Consider the following 18,835-nt stretch of genomic DNA (forward strand, 5'->3'; position numbering starts at 1 on the left):
CGTGCGAGGTCCAAACTGGGTACAAAGTGCCAGAAAATGACCCCTGATATATGGATAAACTTTATTCCCGAGCATTTTAATGGCCAATTATAGCTGCAGAATATCTTGTTAAAAGAAAAGTATTGTTATTTTCTTGTAACTTACTGCATTGTTTGAATGATCTCAAATCTGTGTATTCTTGCTTTTAGGATGCTAGAATATTCACTAGATGGACACAATGTGAGTCTCTCTGCAATACGGACCGTCCGTGTCCTCAGGCCACTAAGAGCCATTAACAGAGTTCCTAGTAAGTTTAGCATCTTTGTTTATTTTCATAATTGATGTAAATTGTTTATGCCTGTTCTAGTTAATAGCGGAGATGCCATTAATTTGTTTGGAAAGTTTTGTTTATGTGCAGCTCACAATACGGGATTAAGCACCAAGGCTGCATTTTCTTCCTTTTGAGGAATAAATAGTACATTTGGCAGTCTTTGATGCAAGAAACTATTGACCCCCGACATTCAATGGCATTGCCCTCTCTGTATCCTCCACCATCTATATTCTCAAGATCACCATGTAGAAACAAGGAACTGCGGATGCTGGTTTACACAAAAGGACACAAAGCTCTGGAGTAGCTCAGAGGGTCAGGCGGCATCTCTGGAGAACATGTTTAGTTTAGTTTAGAGATACAGCGTGGAAACAGGCCATTCGGCCCACCGAGTCTGTGCTGACCAGCGATCCCTGCACATTAAAACTATCTTAAACACACTACGGACAATTTACAATGACACCAAGCAAATTAGCTTACAAACCTGTATGTTTTTGGAGTGTGGATAAAAACTGGAGAACCCTGAGAAAACCCACGCAGGTCACAGGGACAAAAGTACAAACTCTGGATGCGTGACTTTTCCGAACTGGACACTTTTCAGACTGAAGAAAAGTCCCGACCCGAAACGTCACCTATCCATGTTCTCTATTGATGCTGCCTGTTCTGCTGAGATACTCTAGCACTCTGTGTCTATTTCCTAAAGGTTTCCAATGACCAGAAACTCCAAGAGTAGTTTATAGGTTGGGTGAGAGACTCATTTCTTGACCCTCCCTCAAAAATATTGCAACAAATGAATCCGTCCTCTCCCTGAACAACATCTCTACGATCTTCAAGCACGAGCGTCTCCGCTGGTTTGGACATTGCAGACAGGATGGAAAATGGACGCATCCCCAAAGATGTGCTCCACGGGCTGGTCACCAATACACAGAGGCCAAGTGGGAGCTGCCTCCTCACTCGGCCCCGAGCCACTGGTGTCGATGGATGCGGGGTTGTGCAACTCCGACAGGCTTCTGGCCATGGAACCTGACCGGAGTGAGTCCGAGGCTCATCTCCCGCTCATCCATGAAGACCAGGAACCAGAAGGAGGAGATAGTCACTGACACCGGCGGGCACTGGACAATGGGCCAATAGGAGGAGGTCCGGGGGGGTTCATAAGATCATAAGTGATAGGAGCAGAATTAGGCCATTCGGTCCATCAAGTCTACAATGCCATTCAATCATGGCTGATCTATCTCTCTCTCCTAACCCTCCTTGTCTCCATAACCTCTGCACCTGTACTAATCAAATGGGTCTAACCTCGCACACCTTTGCGCAAGACAGCTGGCCTTGAGCACGAAGGGACCTGACAGGGGAGGGGGCTGTCGAGATTAAAGAGGAACCCGGTGTGCAAGAACATAGAGGGACCATCGGGACTAAAATGGGTATTTTGTAAATTTGTTGATGCCACATAGTCATTGAGTCATAGAGTGCCACTGTGTGGAAAACAGGCACTTCGGCCCAACTTGCCCACACCGGCCAACATGTCCCAGCTACACCAGTCCCACCTGCCTGCGTTTGATCCATATCCCTCCAAACTTGTCCTATCCATGTATATGGATATTGTCTTTTCCACATAAATGGTAACTCTTTGCGTACTTTGTGTATTGTATGCAAAACAAATGATTTCACTATACCTTCGTACCTGTGACAATAACTTCGCTACAAGGATATGATTAAAATAAATATGACAAATTTTGAAGTTGGCACTGAGGTGGTGGTGGAGAAAGGACCTCTAGGCGGGTATGAAGCTCCACTACGGCACATGGTTCATGATCCTGGAGGCAAGACACCAACATCACAAAATGGCCGACAGCAACAGCAACACACTCCCCAATCCAACGACCAGCGACAATTTCACCAGTGGCAGCTGTGGGAGAGCCTGCCTGCCTGCCTGCCTGTCAAGGATAGGCCTAGTCAACCGCAGCAGGAAACACAACCGCAGTTGAAACATTCCCCTCTCCAAGCAGAGCAACGTCAAAGCCGCATCATCATCTCTCACAGATGAGTGGATGTTAACACAAAAAATCCAAAGTATTTCATCCAAGTACAGGGTACAAGTCAGGACAGTGACAGGATACTCTCCACCTATCCAGCGTCACAGTGGTAGAGTTGCTGCTAGAGTAGCGCTAGAGACCCAGGTTCGATCCTGACTATGGGTGCTGTCTGTATGGAGTTTGTACATTCTCCCGCATGGGTTTCCTCCGGGTGTACCGGTTTCCTCCCACAATCCAAAGATGTACATGTTTGTACGTGAATTGGCTTCAGTAAAATTGTAAATTGATTTTAGTGTGTGGTATAGTGTAGTGCTTGGGATGATTGTCAGTCGGCACAGACTCGGTGGGCCAAAGGGCCTGTTTCCGCACTGTATCGCCAAAGTCAAAATTCACCTCTCCATATCTCCAGAGATGCTGCCTGACCTACTGAGTTACTTTGTGAATTTCCTCTTAAACATGAACCCTGTAGGAAGTTCCCTTGTGTAATTTAGTACATTTGCTCTGCATGAATCCAGCTGTGTAGGAAGGAGCTACAGATGCTGATTTATACCAAAGATAGACACACTATGCTGATGCAACCCAGCAGATTAGGCAGCATCTCTGGCCAAAAGGGAATGGTGACTTTTCGGGTAGAGACCCTTCTTCAGACTGAGTCAGAGGAGAGGGAAAACTGTTTAAGAAGGAACTGCAGATGCTGGAAAATCGAAGGTAGACAAAAGTGCTGGAGAAACTCAGCGGGTGCAGCAGCATCTAAGCAGCGAAGGAAATAGGCAACGTTTCGGGCCGAAACCCTTCTTCAGAGGGAAAACTGAGTGGGAAACTATAGACAATAGACAATATGTGCAGGAGTAGGTCATTCGGCCCTTCAAGCATGCAACAGAAGCCAAGAATTACTTTGTTTTGAAATTATTTTGAAAAGCAATTTGGAGTTTAATGAAAAAACAATGCAGTCATAATGTTTCTGCTGCAATCTTTTTAGTCAGTTTCTTTATTGTTAGTGAAAATTGTACATGATTTTCATTGTTTGTGGAAATACTGGTAATTATGTTATCCCTTTGATCATTGGTTATGTTAACTAAAAAATGGGCTTCATTTGCAGTGAGAAATGCAATTAAATTGTGGGGCACATGGCGAAATTACATTCAACTTAGAACTTAGTACAATAGAGGACAAAGGAATAAATGAAACATGGGAGATTTTAAGTGTGTGGTTTCACACTTTATGACTAGAATTTGACCTTTTGGTTGAAAGTATATAAATTGTATGTAATTACTACCATTCCAGAGTATTTAGAAATCCGACTCGTTTTACAAGTCTCTTTCACTACCTTATAAAGTAATCAACTTTACCACAGTTCTACACTGGAAAACTGTTCTTCAGCCAGTTTTAGTGATTACAAGCCCATTTCCTGGCACATTTTCAAAAATCAATCATATCATGAAAGGAAATGTAAGGGTTTGTGAGGTTTAATGGTTGTTCAGCCATATGTTCTGTCGGTATGGTTAAACAAGTAGAGATAGAATAATACAGCATGGAAACAGGCCCTTTGACCCACGAGTAACCGCTGACCATCGATCGCCTGTTCACAATAGTTCCGTGTTATCCCATTTTCTCATCAATTCCCAACACATCAGGGGCAATTTATAGAGACCAATTAACCTGCTCACAGGCACATCTTTAGGATGTGGGTGAAGACCAGAGCACCCAGAAGAAACCCACATATTCACAGTGAGAACGTGCAAACTCCACACAGACAGCATCTGAGGTCAGAATAGAAAAACATGGTTTCCTCCCATCCTCCAAAGATGTACAGGTTTGTGCATTAATTGGCTTTCTCCACTACAAAAATGCAACGCATCTTTATAAATGTCAGCGTCTCAAAGGAATTGGCAACAGTACTGTATAAGTACTTCAAGAAGTAAATTAAGACCAGTTTTAGAGCATTTTAGTCCATAGGATATCGGTAAATGTGTAGTTTTTGTAATCTTTCACGCTGTACAGCCAATGACTCCTTTCACAATAGGACTGATTTTTTGCTGTCCACTTGCTTTTTTCTTGTGTAAACGGTCAGATAGGGGGCAGTGGATGGCTGACATTAATCTTTTAAAATAAAGTAGGAATTTTTCTTTTACCATTCCAGTCTGTCGGGTTTCATCTATCCAGTGTAGTAGTGGAATAAATCACATAAATAATGAGATTTAGAACATCTTGTTTGCTTGTGTTATGATTGGACTGAAAACGAGAGCTTCACTTAGTCCTGGTCATTTTAGCCTATAGTTCAAAGTGATCAAATAACCACTCCAGCCTCTGCCTTCTCTTGTGTAACCATTTACTTTAGTCTTCTCCAAGAACCTGGGTTACTGGATGATACCAAGATGATTTGCAACTGAACTGTCCTCTTCATAAACTAGAGAGCGGTCCTGACCTCCCACCCAGACAGTATATGGATAGGGCAGGTTTAGAGAGATATGGGCCGAATGCAGGCAGGTGGGACCATTGTGGATGGGGCATGTTGGTCAGCGTGGGCAGGTTGGGATGAAGGATCTGTTTCCACACTGTATGACTCTATGACTATCAACCTCATAGAGACCATTGAACTATCTTTAATTGGACTTTACTGGGTTGGGGAAGTGTTAGAGGTTTAATGGTGGTAGCGTGGGACTTATGGTGCCATTCAACACCAGGAATGACCAATGATGCTCATCCACCTTCCCTGCCCTCGAGCCAGCCTCAGTCCTGGTGCCAACTTAGTTTAGTGCAGAGTTACAGTGCGGAAAAAGGCCCTTCGGCCCACCGAGTCCATGCCGACCAGCATCACCTGTACACCAGCACTGTCATACACAATATGGACAAATTTACAATTATTCCAAACCAATGAACCTACAAACCTACACCTCTATGGAGTGTGGGAGGAAACCGGAGCTCCCAGAGAAAACCGACGCAGGCCATGGGAAGAATGTACAAACTCCGTGTCACAGTACCCGTAGTCAGGATGGAACCCGGGTCTCTGGCGCTGTAAGGCAGCAACTTTACCGCTGCGCTGCTGTGCCATCCTGTGGATGCCCCAGTGAGTTTCCTGTGGTGTCGGAGACATTGATCGCTGAGAAATATACAGAGGGAAGCCCCCAATCAAAGTTGTTATGTGAAAATTGCCAGACAGTAATGACGGGCCCTTGATTTCTTTATTGCATGTAAAAACTTAAGACAACTTTTCTTTGCTTGGAAGTGTGATGTGCATTCATGTGCACCATTGATGATGAGAATCTGGTGTGTGGGTGCTTGTGAAATGTGGGCATGGATGATACTTTGCCTTGAGGGTGTTGTTTGGAACTACCTATTGAACTGGAGCTTCTGTTGTGCTTAACTTGGCGCATCAGAGCTGTCAACAGTTGTGATTTAATAAACTGGCTACTTTTAAAACATAGACCATACAGTGCTGCCAACATTGTATGAGAGTTGAGAGTGAGAAATTGTGAGGGAGCGTAGCGACTGAGGGGGGGTGGAGGGTGTGGGAGGGGGGTGTACCCCCTCCCACGGTAGGTAGGGAGCATTCGCATTTTTCAGCTTGAAATTGTGCAATCTGGTGCATACTGTAGCAAGTCTTTTAACCTACACTTGAATGCAACATTTATGCTTTAAATTGGATTAGATATGAATAAGATTAGGCTAAATTACATTCCTAATTTCAACAATAGAGCAGGCTCTGATCAACAGGTGCAGCACATGAATGACTATATTCATGTATGAAAATCAGATTATATTCATGCGAAGGAAATAGGCAATGTTTCGGGCCTATACGTTGCCTATTTCCTTCGCTCCATAGATGCAGCCGCACCCGCTGAGTTTCTCCAGCACTTTTGTCTACCTTCGATTTTCCAGCATCTGCAGTTCCTTCTTGAACATGGTGAATATGATGCCAAGTAAAACTAATCTAATCTCCCCTCTGCTTGCACATCATGCATATCCCTCCATTCCCTGCATCTCCTTGTGCCTAACTACAAGCCTTTTGACCACCACTATCGTATCTGCCTCCACCACCACCCCAGCAGTGTATTCCAGGCACCCATCACGTTCTGTGTAAAAACAAAACTTGACCCGCACATCTCCTTTAAACTTTGCTTCACCCGTGGTAAAGCTATGTCCTCTCGTCTTTGGCTTTCCATTTGGAAAAGATAGAAATTCAAATAATTATTTTGCCAAATTATTATTCTGCCAAATGTACCACGGAGTAGCAACCTCTTTATTATCTGATCAAACTTGGGTTCAGAAAATATCGTATGCTTCAGTGCACGCTGTATCTTTATAGAAACAAAATGCTGATAGCTAATTGCGTGAGAGTTAAATGGGATTGCATCAATTTTACAGAACAAGTCCTATCATTAAAGACATTTTCCAAGTAGGTTGAATTCCTGGAACATTTTGCACTTAAATATATTCATATCAATCATCTAGCGATATGTTAACAGTGCAGATCTCAAGGCTTTTCTAGCTGGTATTTTGAAAATTATATATAAACCTCTTTGAGATGACAGATATATTATGAACATTATTGTATTAAGAACATAAACATAATGATCCCGAGTAAATGTCTTTCTGTTTTATTTTTGCAGAATGATTAGTTTATTTTAATATAATTGAGTTCATGACAGCACTGAAATAGAGATCGTGTGAATCCTTTTGAAGTCCAACTTTGTCAAATGTAGTTAATTGTTAACTTTTGAACTGACTGGCCTTGCTGAACCTTGTTCAACCTGAGCGTGTCCCTTTGAACTAAAATCATATTTCAATAGATTCAGCACCACAGGCATAAAAATCATCACAATTTGCTATTGTTCACAAAGCAACACCACTATTTTATACCACGCTGAAAGAAAACGAGGAAAAAAAGATTACGTTTAGAGCCCAAAGGTGTGCGGGTTTGTAGGTTAATTGGCAGTAGGAAAATAGTCCCAAGTGTGTCAGGAGTGGATATGAAAGCGGGATAACGTAGAACTAGTGTGGAGAGACTCGAACACTGGAGTAACTCAGTGGGCAGGCAGCATCCCTGGAGAACATGGATGAAGGGTGACTGCTGAAGAAGGGTTCCGACTCAAAACATCAGCTATCTATAATCGACACAAAATGTTGGAGTAACTCAGTAGGTCAGGCAGCATCTCTGGAGAATATGAATAGGTGATATTTCACGTCAGAATCCTTCTCTAGACCATATCATCACCTATCTGTGTACTCCAGGGATGCTGCCTGTCCCGCTGCGTTACTCTTTTTGTGGCTTCTCTTGGTAAACCAGCACCTGCAGTTCCTCGTTTCTACTTAGAACTAGTGTGAATGGGTGATCGATGGTTGACGTGGACTTGTTGGGACAAAGGGCCGGTTTCCATGCTGTATCTTTCAATCAAGTGGCCAATTCATCTACAGGGTAACTTAATGTCAAATAATGATGTAAATTATACTGATTATGCTTCTCATTCCTATGTTTTACAGGTATGCGAATACTAGTGACGTTACTATTAGATACTCTGCCTATGTTAGGCAATGTTCTTCTCCTGTGTTTTTTTGTTTTCTTTATATTTGGTATCATCGGAGTGCAGCTGTGGGCTGGGCTGCTGAGGAACAGATGTTTTTATGAAGACAGCTTTGCAATGTGAGTAGTCTTTCCAAAGTCACTTCAACTGTGAAACTTCACCGAATAGTGAAAGACCTGGATAGATTGGATGTGGATAAGGTGTTTCCACTGGTGGGAGAATCTAGGACCAGAGGAAACACAGCGTGAGAATAAAAGGATATGCCTTTAGAAAAGGAGCTGAGTAGGAATTTCTATAATCAGAGGGTGGTGAGTCTGTGGAACTCATTGCCACAGACGGCTGTGGAGGCCATCAATGGATATTTTTAAGACTAAAATTGACAGTTTCTGGATTAGTTCAGGGGTTATGGGGAGAAGGCAGAAGAATGGGGATGGGAGGGAAAGATAGTTCTGCCATAATTGAATGGCACAGTAGAGTTGATGGGCTGAATGGCCTAATTCTAGAACTTATGAATTTATGAACGCATGAGCTGTGTGTGGAATGGTTTTTGAAGAAGTTCTGAATTTCTAACATAGACTTTTCCAAAAATCAGAGCCTCTGGTCCAAAATCAATTTGGTTTCTACATGCCTAAAATAATCGATGACATTTCCTCACAGAAATATGTGGGCAGCATCATCTGGTTTGGTTGAGTATTTTCTTCATGATGCCCAATAATCTGTTAATATATATGCATGGAAGTGATGGAAGACTGATTCAGAGTGTACTGAGTTGTACTTAGAACTCACACCATAGAACAGTACAGCACAAGATCAGGCCCTTCAACCCGCAATGTCTAATCCGAACACGATGCCAAGGCCAACCCTTATCTGCCTACACATAATCCATAATCCCTCCATTCCCTGCATATCCATGTGCTTATCCAGAAGACTTGGATTCATGTAGGATTAGTGAAAATGTGCATTGTTGATCCTTTGGGACTTGGATGGTTGCAGTCCCTGTTTTGTGTGGTACCACTCTTTGACTCCATGTCTAATAAATAGTGACCTTGCTCATGTTAAAGTTACACCAATCAATGGGCCATGACATAGATAGGACATGTAATCCTGTAGAAAAAGTTATATTTGAAATGTTACACGATGGAGAGAAAATTTGAACGATAGTTTCAGCGACAGTTTCCAACTTCTGTTTTAAACTTCTTTGGGTGTTATATAACAAAGCTTGTCTTATAAGATTATGTGTGAAGAAAAATTGACTGTCATTATTCTGCTGCAAAATGGGCCATGGGTAGTAAAATTGAACTAAAATGTTTAAAATTTCTCTTTGGAACCTCAGTTGATGTAATTTTTTTTATGAAGCCAATTCCATCATTTTGGTTGAGAAACCATTGGGGAAATTAACTTTGAATTAATTTGCTTATCGTCTTGAGTGAGATTCTTGCTTGGAATCTCAGTGAGCTGTTCCTTCCTATCTTTCTGTCTAGCCTTCGTGTTGGTGGTTACAATTAAAAAGAGTAAGGGTGTGAGGGGCTACGGGGAGATGGTAGGAGAATGGGGTTGAAAGGGAATGATAGATCAGCCATGGCATAGGGAGATTGACCAGGCTAGGACTCTATTCCTAGGAGCGCAGGAGGATGAGGGGTGATCTTATAGAGGCGTATAAAATGATGAGAGGAATAGATCGGGTTGACGGACAGAATCTATTGCCCAGAGTAGGGGAATTGTTGACCAGGTTTAAGGTGAGGGGGAAAAGATTTAGTAGGAACTTGAGGAGTAACTTGTTCACACAAAGGGTGGTGGGTGTATGGAACAAGCATGCAGAGGAGATAGTTGAGACAGGGACTATTGCAATATTTAAGAAACATTTAGACAGGTACATGGAGAGGACACGTTTCGAGGGATACAGGCCAAATGCCGGCAGGTGGGACTGGTGTGGATGGGACATGTTGGCCAGTGTGGGCAAGTTGGAGCTGTTACCATGCTGTAAGACTCTGTAACTCTATGATTGAATGGAGGAGTTGACTTGATGGGCCGATGGACCTAATTCTGCTCCTAGAAGTTATGAACTTATGAAGAGCAGTTATGCACATTAGGCATCAGACCTGGAAGTAATGCATTGATTTTCACCAACAGATGTTAATACACTAACCAGGATCCCAATAGTCTGGCCGACAGTGTGAAATACTTTGACATGTTTTGTTTACCTTAAGGTGCCACCAACCCAGTTCGTGTGTGGGGGCTGAAGGTTTAATTCAATCCATATTTGGAATGACTAGGCTTCGATGAACAGCGTGACTCTGAGGACAAAGGGCAAAATCAGGGACGTATTGAAAAAACATTCACCAACATAACAGATCAGTTCTTCAACATAAACCAGGCTCACGTTAGAAACCTCTTAATGGAGCCATCTATCATAAGCGGATGTTTTAAACATCCATTAGTAAAATCCATCATTGCTGTTCAACTAGTATCTTGCAAAATAGGCATCATTTTTGTTGATCTTTAAACATTAACCATCAACCATCAGACTAGCACGTGAGGTTAGATTTACTTATACCCAAATCCTCATATTTCACTTGGGTAGCTTACAACCCAATGGTATAAAAATTGAATTCTCCAATTTTGACAACTCCCCACTATCCCTTTTCCCCCCTCTCTTCTCTCTGTCCCATCCGGGTGCTCACCCATTTCTCTCATTGATCTCCTTTCCCCCATTATACTGCCCCCTTTCCCCACCCCCATTCTCTTCCACCTATATCTCTTCCCTTGGCTTCACATTCCATCCCCCTTATCTTACACCCTTTTGTCTCCTTTTCATCTCTAGCCTTTGTTCACCCACCTGCCATTTAAGATACTCCTCAACAGTATCCATCTATCACTTGCCAGAGTTTGTCCCACCTCCCACCTCTTTTCCAGACAGGTGGGACTAGGGACCATTGGCGACTACATTGAACACTTTGTAACCATCGTCCCCTCATCCTTCATCACTCCAGCGAGTTCAGACACAGAGCCGCCAAACGCTCATCATACGTTAACCCAATAATCCCGGGATCATTCACGTTAACCTCCTCTGGACCCTCTCCAACAGAAGCACGTCCCTTTTTAAAATTGTTGGATTATTATTTAGTTCAGAATGTGTAGGAACGAACTGCAGATCCTTTTTTACACCATAGATAGACACAAAATGCTGGAGTAACTCAGCAGGACAGACAGCATCTCTGAAGAAGGGTCTCGTCCAGAAACATCACCCATTCCATCTCTCCAGAGATGCTGCCTGTCCTGCTGAGTTACTTCAGCATTTTTTTATATTTAGTTCAGAAAATGACTTAAGGCTAGTGGTATAAAGTAAATTATTAAGTACTCTGCAAAATCCTTCCGAGAGCCAGTCAGAACCAAGGACAAGGCACTCTTCCAGCTTGGACCAGGTGAGATAGGCAGATAAATATATATCTTGGAAATCACATCATTACAGTGAGAAATCGCTGTGAAATTTGAAATGACTGTTTCTCTCTCGATTGATTAACCTCCTCCTTCGTCATCTGAAATGTCAGAATTGGCTGTTGATGTTATCAGAAGAAGAATGCCTAAAATAAACCCAACAACTTGTCAAAATAGAGAAACAATTGAGCGCCAAGCCGATGCATTATGTGTCACTCTGCCGATATGTGTTTGGAGCGCAGAATATGCTGAGTTCATTGCTATTTATAGGAATTAGTGCCTGGGCAAAGCAGAACAACTTCTTTCCTTATAAAGTGGAATCAAGTTTCTTTTGATTTACCGAAGATACAAACATTGCCACGGATAAAAGTTTGGGCAGCGACGTTGAGTTCTCCAATTTGAACGGAATTATCATTGAATTGCAATTTTAGATAACATCCCACCCTCTTTTTTTTTTTCTTTCCTGTTTTTCACCCCTTCGTTCCCCCCCCCCCCCCCTCCCCTGTGGTCACAGGGTGATGTACAAACTTCATACAGACAGCACCCGTGGTCAGGGATGAACCCAGGCCTCTGGCATTGTAAGATAGCAACTCTACCAACTAATATCCTCAATGGGGTAGGGGAAAATTGGACAGTACCCAAACTTATGGAAAGACCATTCCGAAGGCTGATAACAGATGGGAAGAAGCTGTTCCTGAGTCTGGTGGTGCCGATTTCAAGCTTCTGTACCTTCTGCTTGTTGGGGATGGGGAGAATAAGGAATGAAAGTCTTTGATTGTGTTGGTTGCTATTTTGAGGCAGCGTGAAGAGTAGATGGAGTAAATGATGGGAAGTCTAAACTGTGCGACAGACTGGGCTACATCTACAACTCTGCCATTTCTTGCAGTCTTGGGCAAATTTGTTCTCAAGCCAAACAGTGATGCAACCTGGCAGTATGCCTCCTATGGTGGATAGGGTGGAGAAGAAGGCATCAGTCAGGGTATTACGTACAGGAGTTGGAACATCATGTTATAGTTGTACAACACATTGCTAAGATCATATTTGTGTTACCGTGTACAGTTCAGGCCGCTCTGCTGTAGGAAAGATGTCATTAAACTGCAATGGGTGCAAAAAAGATTTGTGAGGATGTTACTGAGTCTGAAGGGTTTGAGTCATAAGGAGAGGCTGGATAGGCTGTGTCTTTCTTTTCTTGAAGCACAGGAGGTTGAGAAGTTGCCGTACAGAAATGTATAACATCACGAGGGCAACAGATAAGTTGAATAGCCACAGTTTAGTTTAGAGGTGCGGCATAGGAACAGGCCCTTCGGCCCTCCGGGTCCATGACGACCATCGATCACCCATTCACACTAGCTCTATCCTACACATTGGGGACAATTTACAGAAGCCAATTAAGCTATAAGCCTGCATGTCTGTGGGATGTGGGAGGAAACCAGAGCACCCGGAGAAAACCCACGCAGTCACAGGGAGAATGTGCAAATTCTGTACAGAAATCACCCATAGTCAGGATCGAACCCAGATCTCTGGTGCTGTATGGCAGCAACACCAATGCCTCGTCGATGTGCCTAAAACAAGAGGCCAGGTTTAAGGTGAAAAATGTAAAAGGCATCTGAGGGGCATTTTTTTGTACTAGAGGGTGATGTGTACCTGGAACAAGTGGCCAGAGGGAATGATAGTGGTGAGTATAATTACACCATTTAAAAGACACTTGGACAGGTACATGCATGGGAAATGTTTGGAGTGATATGGACCAAGTACAGGCAAGTGAGACTGGTTCAGTTAGCCTAATGGTAGCAGGCTTTCAGTTCTGTTCAGTTCCAGAGCGGTCCCTCAAGAATGTTTCCTACTCAGTTTGAGTTTAGTTTATTGTCATGTGTGCTGAGGTACAGTGAAAAGCTTTTGTTGCGTCAGTGGAAATATAACACATGATTACAATTGAGCCATTTACAGTGTGTAGATGCCATAGTTAAAGTAAGAAATGCTGCTGCAGGAATAGAAATTTAAGAGTGTGAAATGATTGGAATATGTGATTGCAGATATGTTTCTGCGGCGGCCAGCAAAGAAATAGTTGCCTAGGTTGGGCGCCATCTTGGAAGCCTTGCTTAAACCGCCATTTTGTTCCGACTTGGAAAACGTATTATTTGTGTAACTTGTGGAAACAATTTATCTGAGAAAGAGGCAATTTTGCCTGAAAAGAGAAAGTAGCATAAAAGATTCCAAGTTTATTTTACATTGGCTTCTAATGAAACGTGCGAGTTCAAATACAGAAGAAGCCTTTTTTCATTTAATTATTGCTGCAGGACTTAGTATTTTCAGTTAAATGGGCATACCGTGCTCCAGGGGGTCTTAGTGTTCTTTCTCAGCATGAAGGACAATTCATCACAAGGCAAATTGTTGTGATGTATCTCTTATATTTTCATTGCATTAGTTCAGTGAAATAGCCGCATGGGACCTGGACCCCTAGGTAGACTTTTTCTACTTAGTTACAAATAGAAACAGCTTAGTTGCAGCTACAGCCATTTATCTGATGGGGTGTATAGATGTGGGGTGGGGGAGCCACTCAAACTCAGGAAACAGGATGTGAGAGGGGTCGTGAAGAATCCTGCGTGTTAACTTTACTGACTGTTGGTCGCATAGGGCAGTGAGAGTTCGGACGGGCAGCTCAATGATTTGTGAGCAGACTTGACCACATTCAACAGGCGGTTTCTGTTTTGCAGGGTGATGGAGTGGAACCAGCTAGTGAAAGAGAAGGTTATTACATTTTCAATGAATGCGTAGTAGAATGTGGTGAGAATGTCTTTGTTAATCCCAAATGACTTCAGCTTCCTGAGTAGGTACTGTCTCTGATGGCACTTTTTAAGGATTTCCTCTGTGTTAGAGGAAAACCTTAGCAGGTTGTCATAGGCTGTTCCCAGGTATTTGTATACCTCCACTATCTCCACTGGCTCCTGCTGGATGATAGTGGTGGCTGCCTCAGCCATCTGTCTCTGTTGGGGGGAAAAGGTCACAATCATGTCCTCGGTTTTGCTTATATTTAGCTCAAGACAAGACTTTTCACACCATACTATAAAGTCCTGCAGGGCTGAGCTGTGATGTTGTGTATGGCTGGGAAGCAGTGGGGTGGGGTGAGGTGAGGTGAGGTGAGGGGTGAGGTGAGGAGCAAGATAATAAAAATGTGGGGTGATTAGGTTTGGGTTTAATACTGTCACGTGTACCGAGCTTTGTACTGCACACTATCTAAACAGATCAGATGTACCATATGATGCTCTACGATATGATAGAACTTTATTAATCCCAGGAGGGAAATTGGTCTGCCAACAGTCATAAAATACAACAAGATACATGAAACTTGAAATTAACTTGATGAGTGGAAAGTCCAGAATTGGGGATGGGGTGGGGAGGGGGAAGGGGGAGGTGGATGGTCACTCTACCCTATGGCAGAAGGGGGGAGTAATTGTACAGTTTAATAGTCACAGGGAATGAAGGATCTCCTGTGGCGTTCTGTGCTGCATCTTGGTGGAACCAGTCTGTCATGTGGGGAGTGAGCTGTATAGTCCAAGATGCTTCACAATTTGAGGAGCATCCTCTCCTTCAAGACCATCTATACATAACTGAAACTCTCATCTTGTTCTTCCGGTTTGCATTGTTTTTACATTTGCACAAAAACGGTACCCGATAGCACTACAAATTTTGCCACCTTACTCACCGTTGTCCTGTGCTGCAAATGCACCAAGTTTTGTTCCGATCGGTGAAATATTTTAAATGTTATTAAGGTTAAAAAATCTTAAAAATCAGGGTACACACATGAAGGGAGAGGAGCAGCAACCTCTAGACCCTGGGGAGGTGAGGAAGGAGAGTGGGGGAGAGGGAGATAGAGGGAGAGGAGGGTGGTAGGGAGGGGAGGAAGGTGTTATGGAGGGAGGGAGTGACTGAGGGTAGGGGAATGGAGAAGGAGAGAGAGGTGAGGGAGGGATTGGGGGAGGGGTGGAGGAGAGGGGAAAGAAGAGGAAGGGGATGGAGTGCTGGTGGATGAGGGGAAATGAGCCGTGCCTGCGCAGTTGGGGGCTATTCAATTCTATTCAATTCAATTCAATTCAATTCAAAGCACTTTATTCGTCCCCGAGGGGCAATTTAAAAAGGCGCATTACAGTAGCTTTTTAAAAAAAATAGGGACACAATCAACAAACATAAGCAGCACGCATACTGCACAATCACACAAGCACACGCATTTCACAGACACACTACACAATCACACAACACACACCGCACATCAACATTCAACACATAGTAATAGTTTTAAAGTGCTTCCTTAGTGCTTCAATTAAAAAGTGCATATAAAAGGTTATTTCATTTCATATGTTCATGAGTCAGTGATCAGCATTAAGAAGCTGGACAGCCCTGGAGATGAAGGTTGCCTTCCTCCTCTGTGTCCGGCAACCCGGACAGTGGAGTCTGCGTCCTGAGGGGAGCCACTCAAACTCAGGAAACAGGATGTGAGAGGGGTCCTGAAGAATCCTGCGTGTTAACTTTACAGACTGTTGGCCGCATAGGGCAGTGAGAGTTCGGACGGGCTGCTCTATGTAGCAATGTTACAAAATTTTGAGATTTTAAAAATCAAGTCTGTAATTTATCCCATCAGATAAAGCATAAAAATAAGTTTAATTTGACACCTAATTCACTTTCATATCTCAAGTATTTAAAAAGTTATGGCCATTTTCATACTCGGAAATGAGCATCTTGTTCCCTATTGATTTTCTATGGACATAACAAAAAAGTTGTGATCGTGAACAGTCAAAAGTCCATAACTTTCTTAAAAATTAAGAGAACTGAATGAAATTTTCAGTTATCATAGATTGAAGCATTCTGAAACAAATATAAAATAATCTTACTTGGATGACCTGAAATTAAAGCATATAATTAGTTAGTTACCTAATTGTAGCTAATTTCAGACTTCAATTACTAGATCTAAACATCTATCCATTTCTTAATAAATTATTAACATTTTTAAATAGCCTAAATGTCCAAATAATATTCACAAATAATTCACAATAAAACATGATTTTTAAATCTCATTTACATTAATTTATAGACCAAATGGAAGGAATTTAGTGTTCAATTGCTGTAAATAAATGCCCATTTAAATCAGCTTTCCAGTGGGTCCCTGTGGAACGCGCTGGTTTAGAACGTTCACATTGCGGTAGATTTGTGCCTCAAATGCCGAGAAAAATACTGCGCGATATAATGGGCCCAAATTGAGCTACTCGCAATATTAAACTTTGTATAAAGGGATCTTTAGAAGCCCTTTTTAATGTAAAAATATACAACCTAACTTCTGCTATTTGCTTTATGAGACCCTGCGGTTGCTGGCGGTCGCGGGTTTAGAGATTGATTTTTAAACTACTATAACTATTATACGAGGCCTTTAAACCTAATAATAGCTTTTGCGACGGGGTCTTCCAGCGATTTTTCGTTAATAATTAACTAGGCTGATCATCTTCGATTTGAACAGCCTAGAGAAAATCGCGTTTTAAACCCGCCCCCTCTAAACGGCGCCAAAATCGCGCACACACGCAGCGGCAGATTTTCAAAGACGCTTCAGGTAGGCTTTGCAACATACCTACTCTATGATTTTTGAGCAGACCTTGACCACATTCAACAGGCGGTTTCTGTTTTGCAGGGTGATGGAGTGGAACCAGCTAGTGAAAGAGAAGGTTATTACATTTTCAATGAATGCGTAGTAGAATGTGGTGAGAATGTCTTTGTTAATCCCAAATGACTTCAGCTTCCTGAGTAGGTACTGTCTCTGATGGCACTTTTTAAGGATTTCCTCTGTGTTAGAGGAAAACCTTAGCAGGTTGTCGAAGGCTGTTCCCAGGTATTTGTATACCTCCACTATCTCCACTGGCTCCTGCTGGATGATAGTGGTGGCTGCCTCAGCCATCTGTCTCTGTTGGGGGGAAAAGGGTCACAATCATGTCCTTGGTTTTGCTTATATTTAGCTCAAGACAAGACTTTTCACACCATACTATAAAGTCCTGCAGGGCTGAGCTGTGATGTTGTGTATGGCTGGGAAGCAGAGACAGGAGGACTGTGTCATCAGCAAATTTTACAAAGTGGCAGTTTGGCTGGGTGGATCTGCAGTCATCAGTGTAGAGAATGAAGAGAAGGCTATGGGTGAGTGGTTGAATATTGCGTTGGGGGATCGGATTGCGTTGGGGACCAGGCCTCCCGTGTGACAGGGACCCCCCACTTAGTCTAGTAAATACATAAATATAACTAAATCGTCACAGTGGCATAGCAGTAGAGTTGCCTTCTTGTCTGTGGCTTCAATAATGTTGGTCCGTGACTGATCATTAGTAACGTCAAGGAAGTTGACCCTCTCAATTATTTCCACCTCCGCACCACTGATACTGACTAGGACATGCGACTCACCACGTCCCGTTTCGATGCTTTTGATGTAGGGGAGGGCTGTGTCTGTGATGGATCGGGCTATGTTCACCACTCTCTGCAGCTTCTTGCATTCCTGTGCACTGCAATGCCGTACCAACCCAGCGTTACACATCCATGATGAAACGGAGACAAGGCCAGCAAACACAAAGCTGTTAAAAGCAATGAATGGCATCAGAAGAGTCGAGGATGTCGATGGTCAGATGTAGGAGACAAAGATATGGTTCAGTCATGATGCAGGCCATAAAGTACACCAGTTATAGGAGCAGAATTAGGTAATTCGGCCCATCAAGTCTACTCTGCCATTCATTCATAGAATCATAGTCATACAGCGCAGAAACAGGCTCTTGGCCCCAACTTGTCCACGCCGACCAACATGTCCCATCTACACTGGTCCCACCTGCCTGTGTTTGGCCCAGATCCCTCGACATCTATCCTGTCCTTGTACCTGTCTAAATGCTTCTTAAGTGTTGCGATAGTACTTGCCTCAACTACCTCCTCCGGCAGCTTGTTCCATACCCATCATCCTTTGTGTAATAAAGGTTGCCCCTCAGGTTCCTATTAAAGCTTTCCCCCCCTCACCTTAAACCTATCTCCCCCTCCCCCTCCCATTCCAGCATCATTCCTTCCTCTAGCTTCACAATTGGCAACTCTTCGATCCTATTGGTCACATCAGTCTTTTCATCTCTGGCCTTTGTTCACCATCTGCCTTTCAAAAATCCCCCTCATCCGTATCAACCTGCCTAGTTTTGCCCTGCCCCTGCTCTCTTCCAACTATCTACCAAACTTGAGTCGCAAACCGAAAATGTCGCCTATCTGTGTCCTCCAGAGATGCTGCCTGACCCGCTGAATTGCTCCAGCACCTTGTGTCTCTTTTATCTCAGCATCATGTTTGGCACAGACATTGTGCACTGAAGGGCCCGTTTCAATGCTGTACTTTTCTATGTTCTATGAAAACAATCCTGACTGTGGTGCATCAAATGTTCCAAGTGCCATGTTCAGCTTGTATGCATTTTTACGTTTATAAAAAGCATTGTAAATTTTTATTTAGCGAACGATGAACGTTATCTGAGGTTTATCTCCTGTCGTGAACG

At 43.0% G+C, this 18,835-nt stretch overlaps 1 protein-coding gene across 1 annotated transcript in view; it reads left to right on the forward strand.

Moving 5' to 3' along the window:
* cacna1h (calcium voltage-gated channel subunit alpha1 H) overlaps positions 1-18,835 on the forward strand; it is a 167,904-nt gene that overhangs the window by 4,102 nt on the left and 144,967 nt on the right. The window contains exons 3-4 of the mRNA XM_033040491.1: positions 189-286; positions 7,822-7,981. Coding sequence (XP_032896382.1) covers positions 189-286; positions 7,822-7,981 — 258 coding nt within the window. The remainder of the gene's footprint in view (positions 1-188; positions 287-7,821; positions 7,982-18,835) is intronic.

The sequence above is a fragment of the Amblyraja radiata genome, chromosome 22, assembly GCF_010909765.2.
Source record: "Amblyraja radiata isolate CabotCenter1 chromosome 22, sAmbRad1.1.pri, whole genome shotgun sequence".
Taxonomy (NCBI): Eukaryota; Metazoa; Chordata; class Chondrichthyes; order Rajiformes; family Rajidae; genus Amblyraja; species Amblyraja radiata.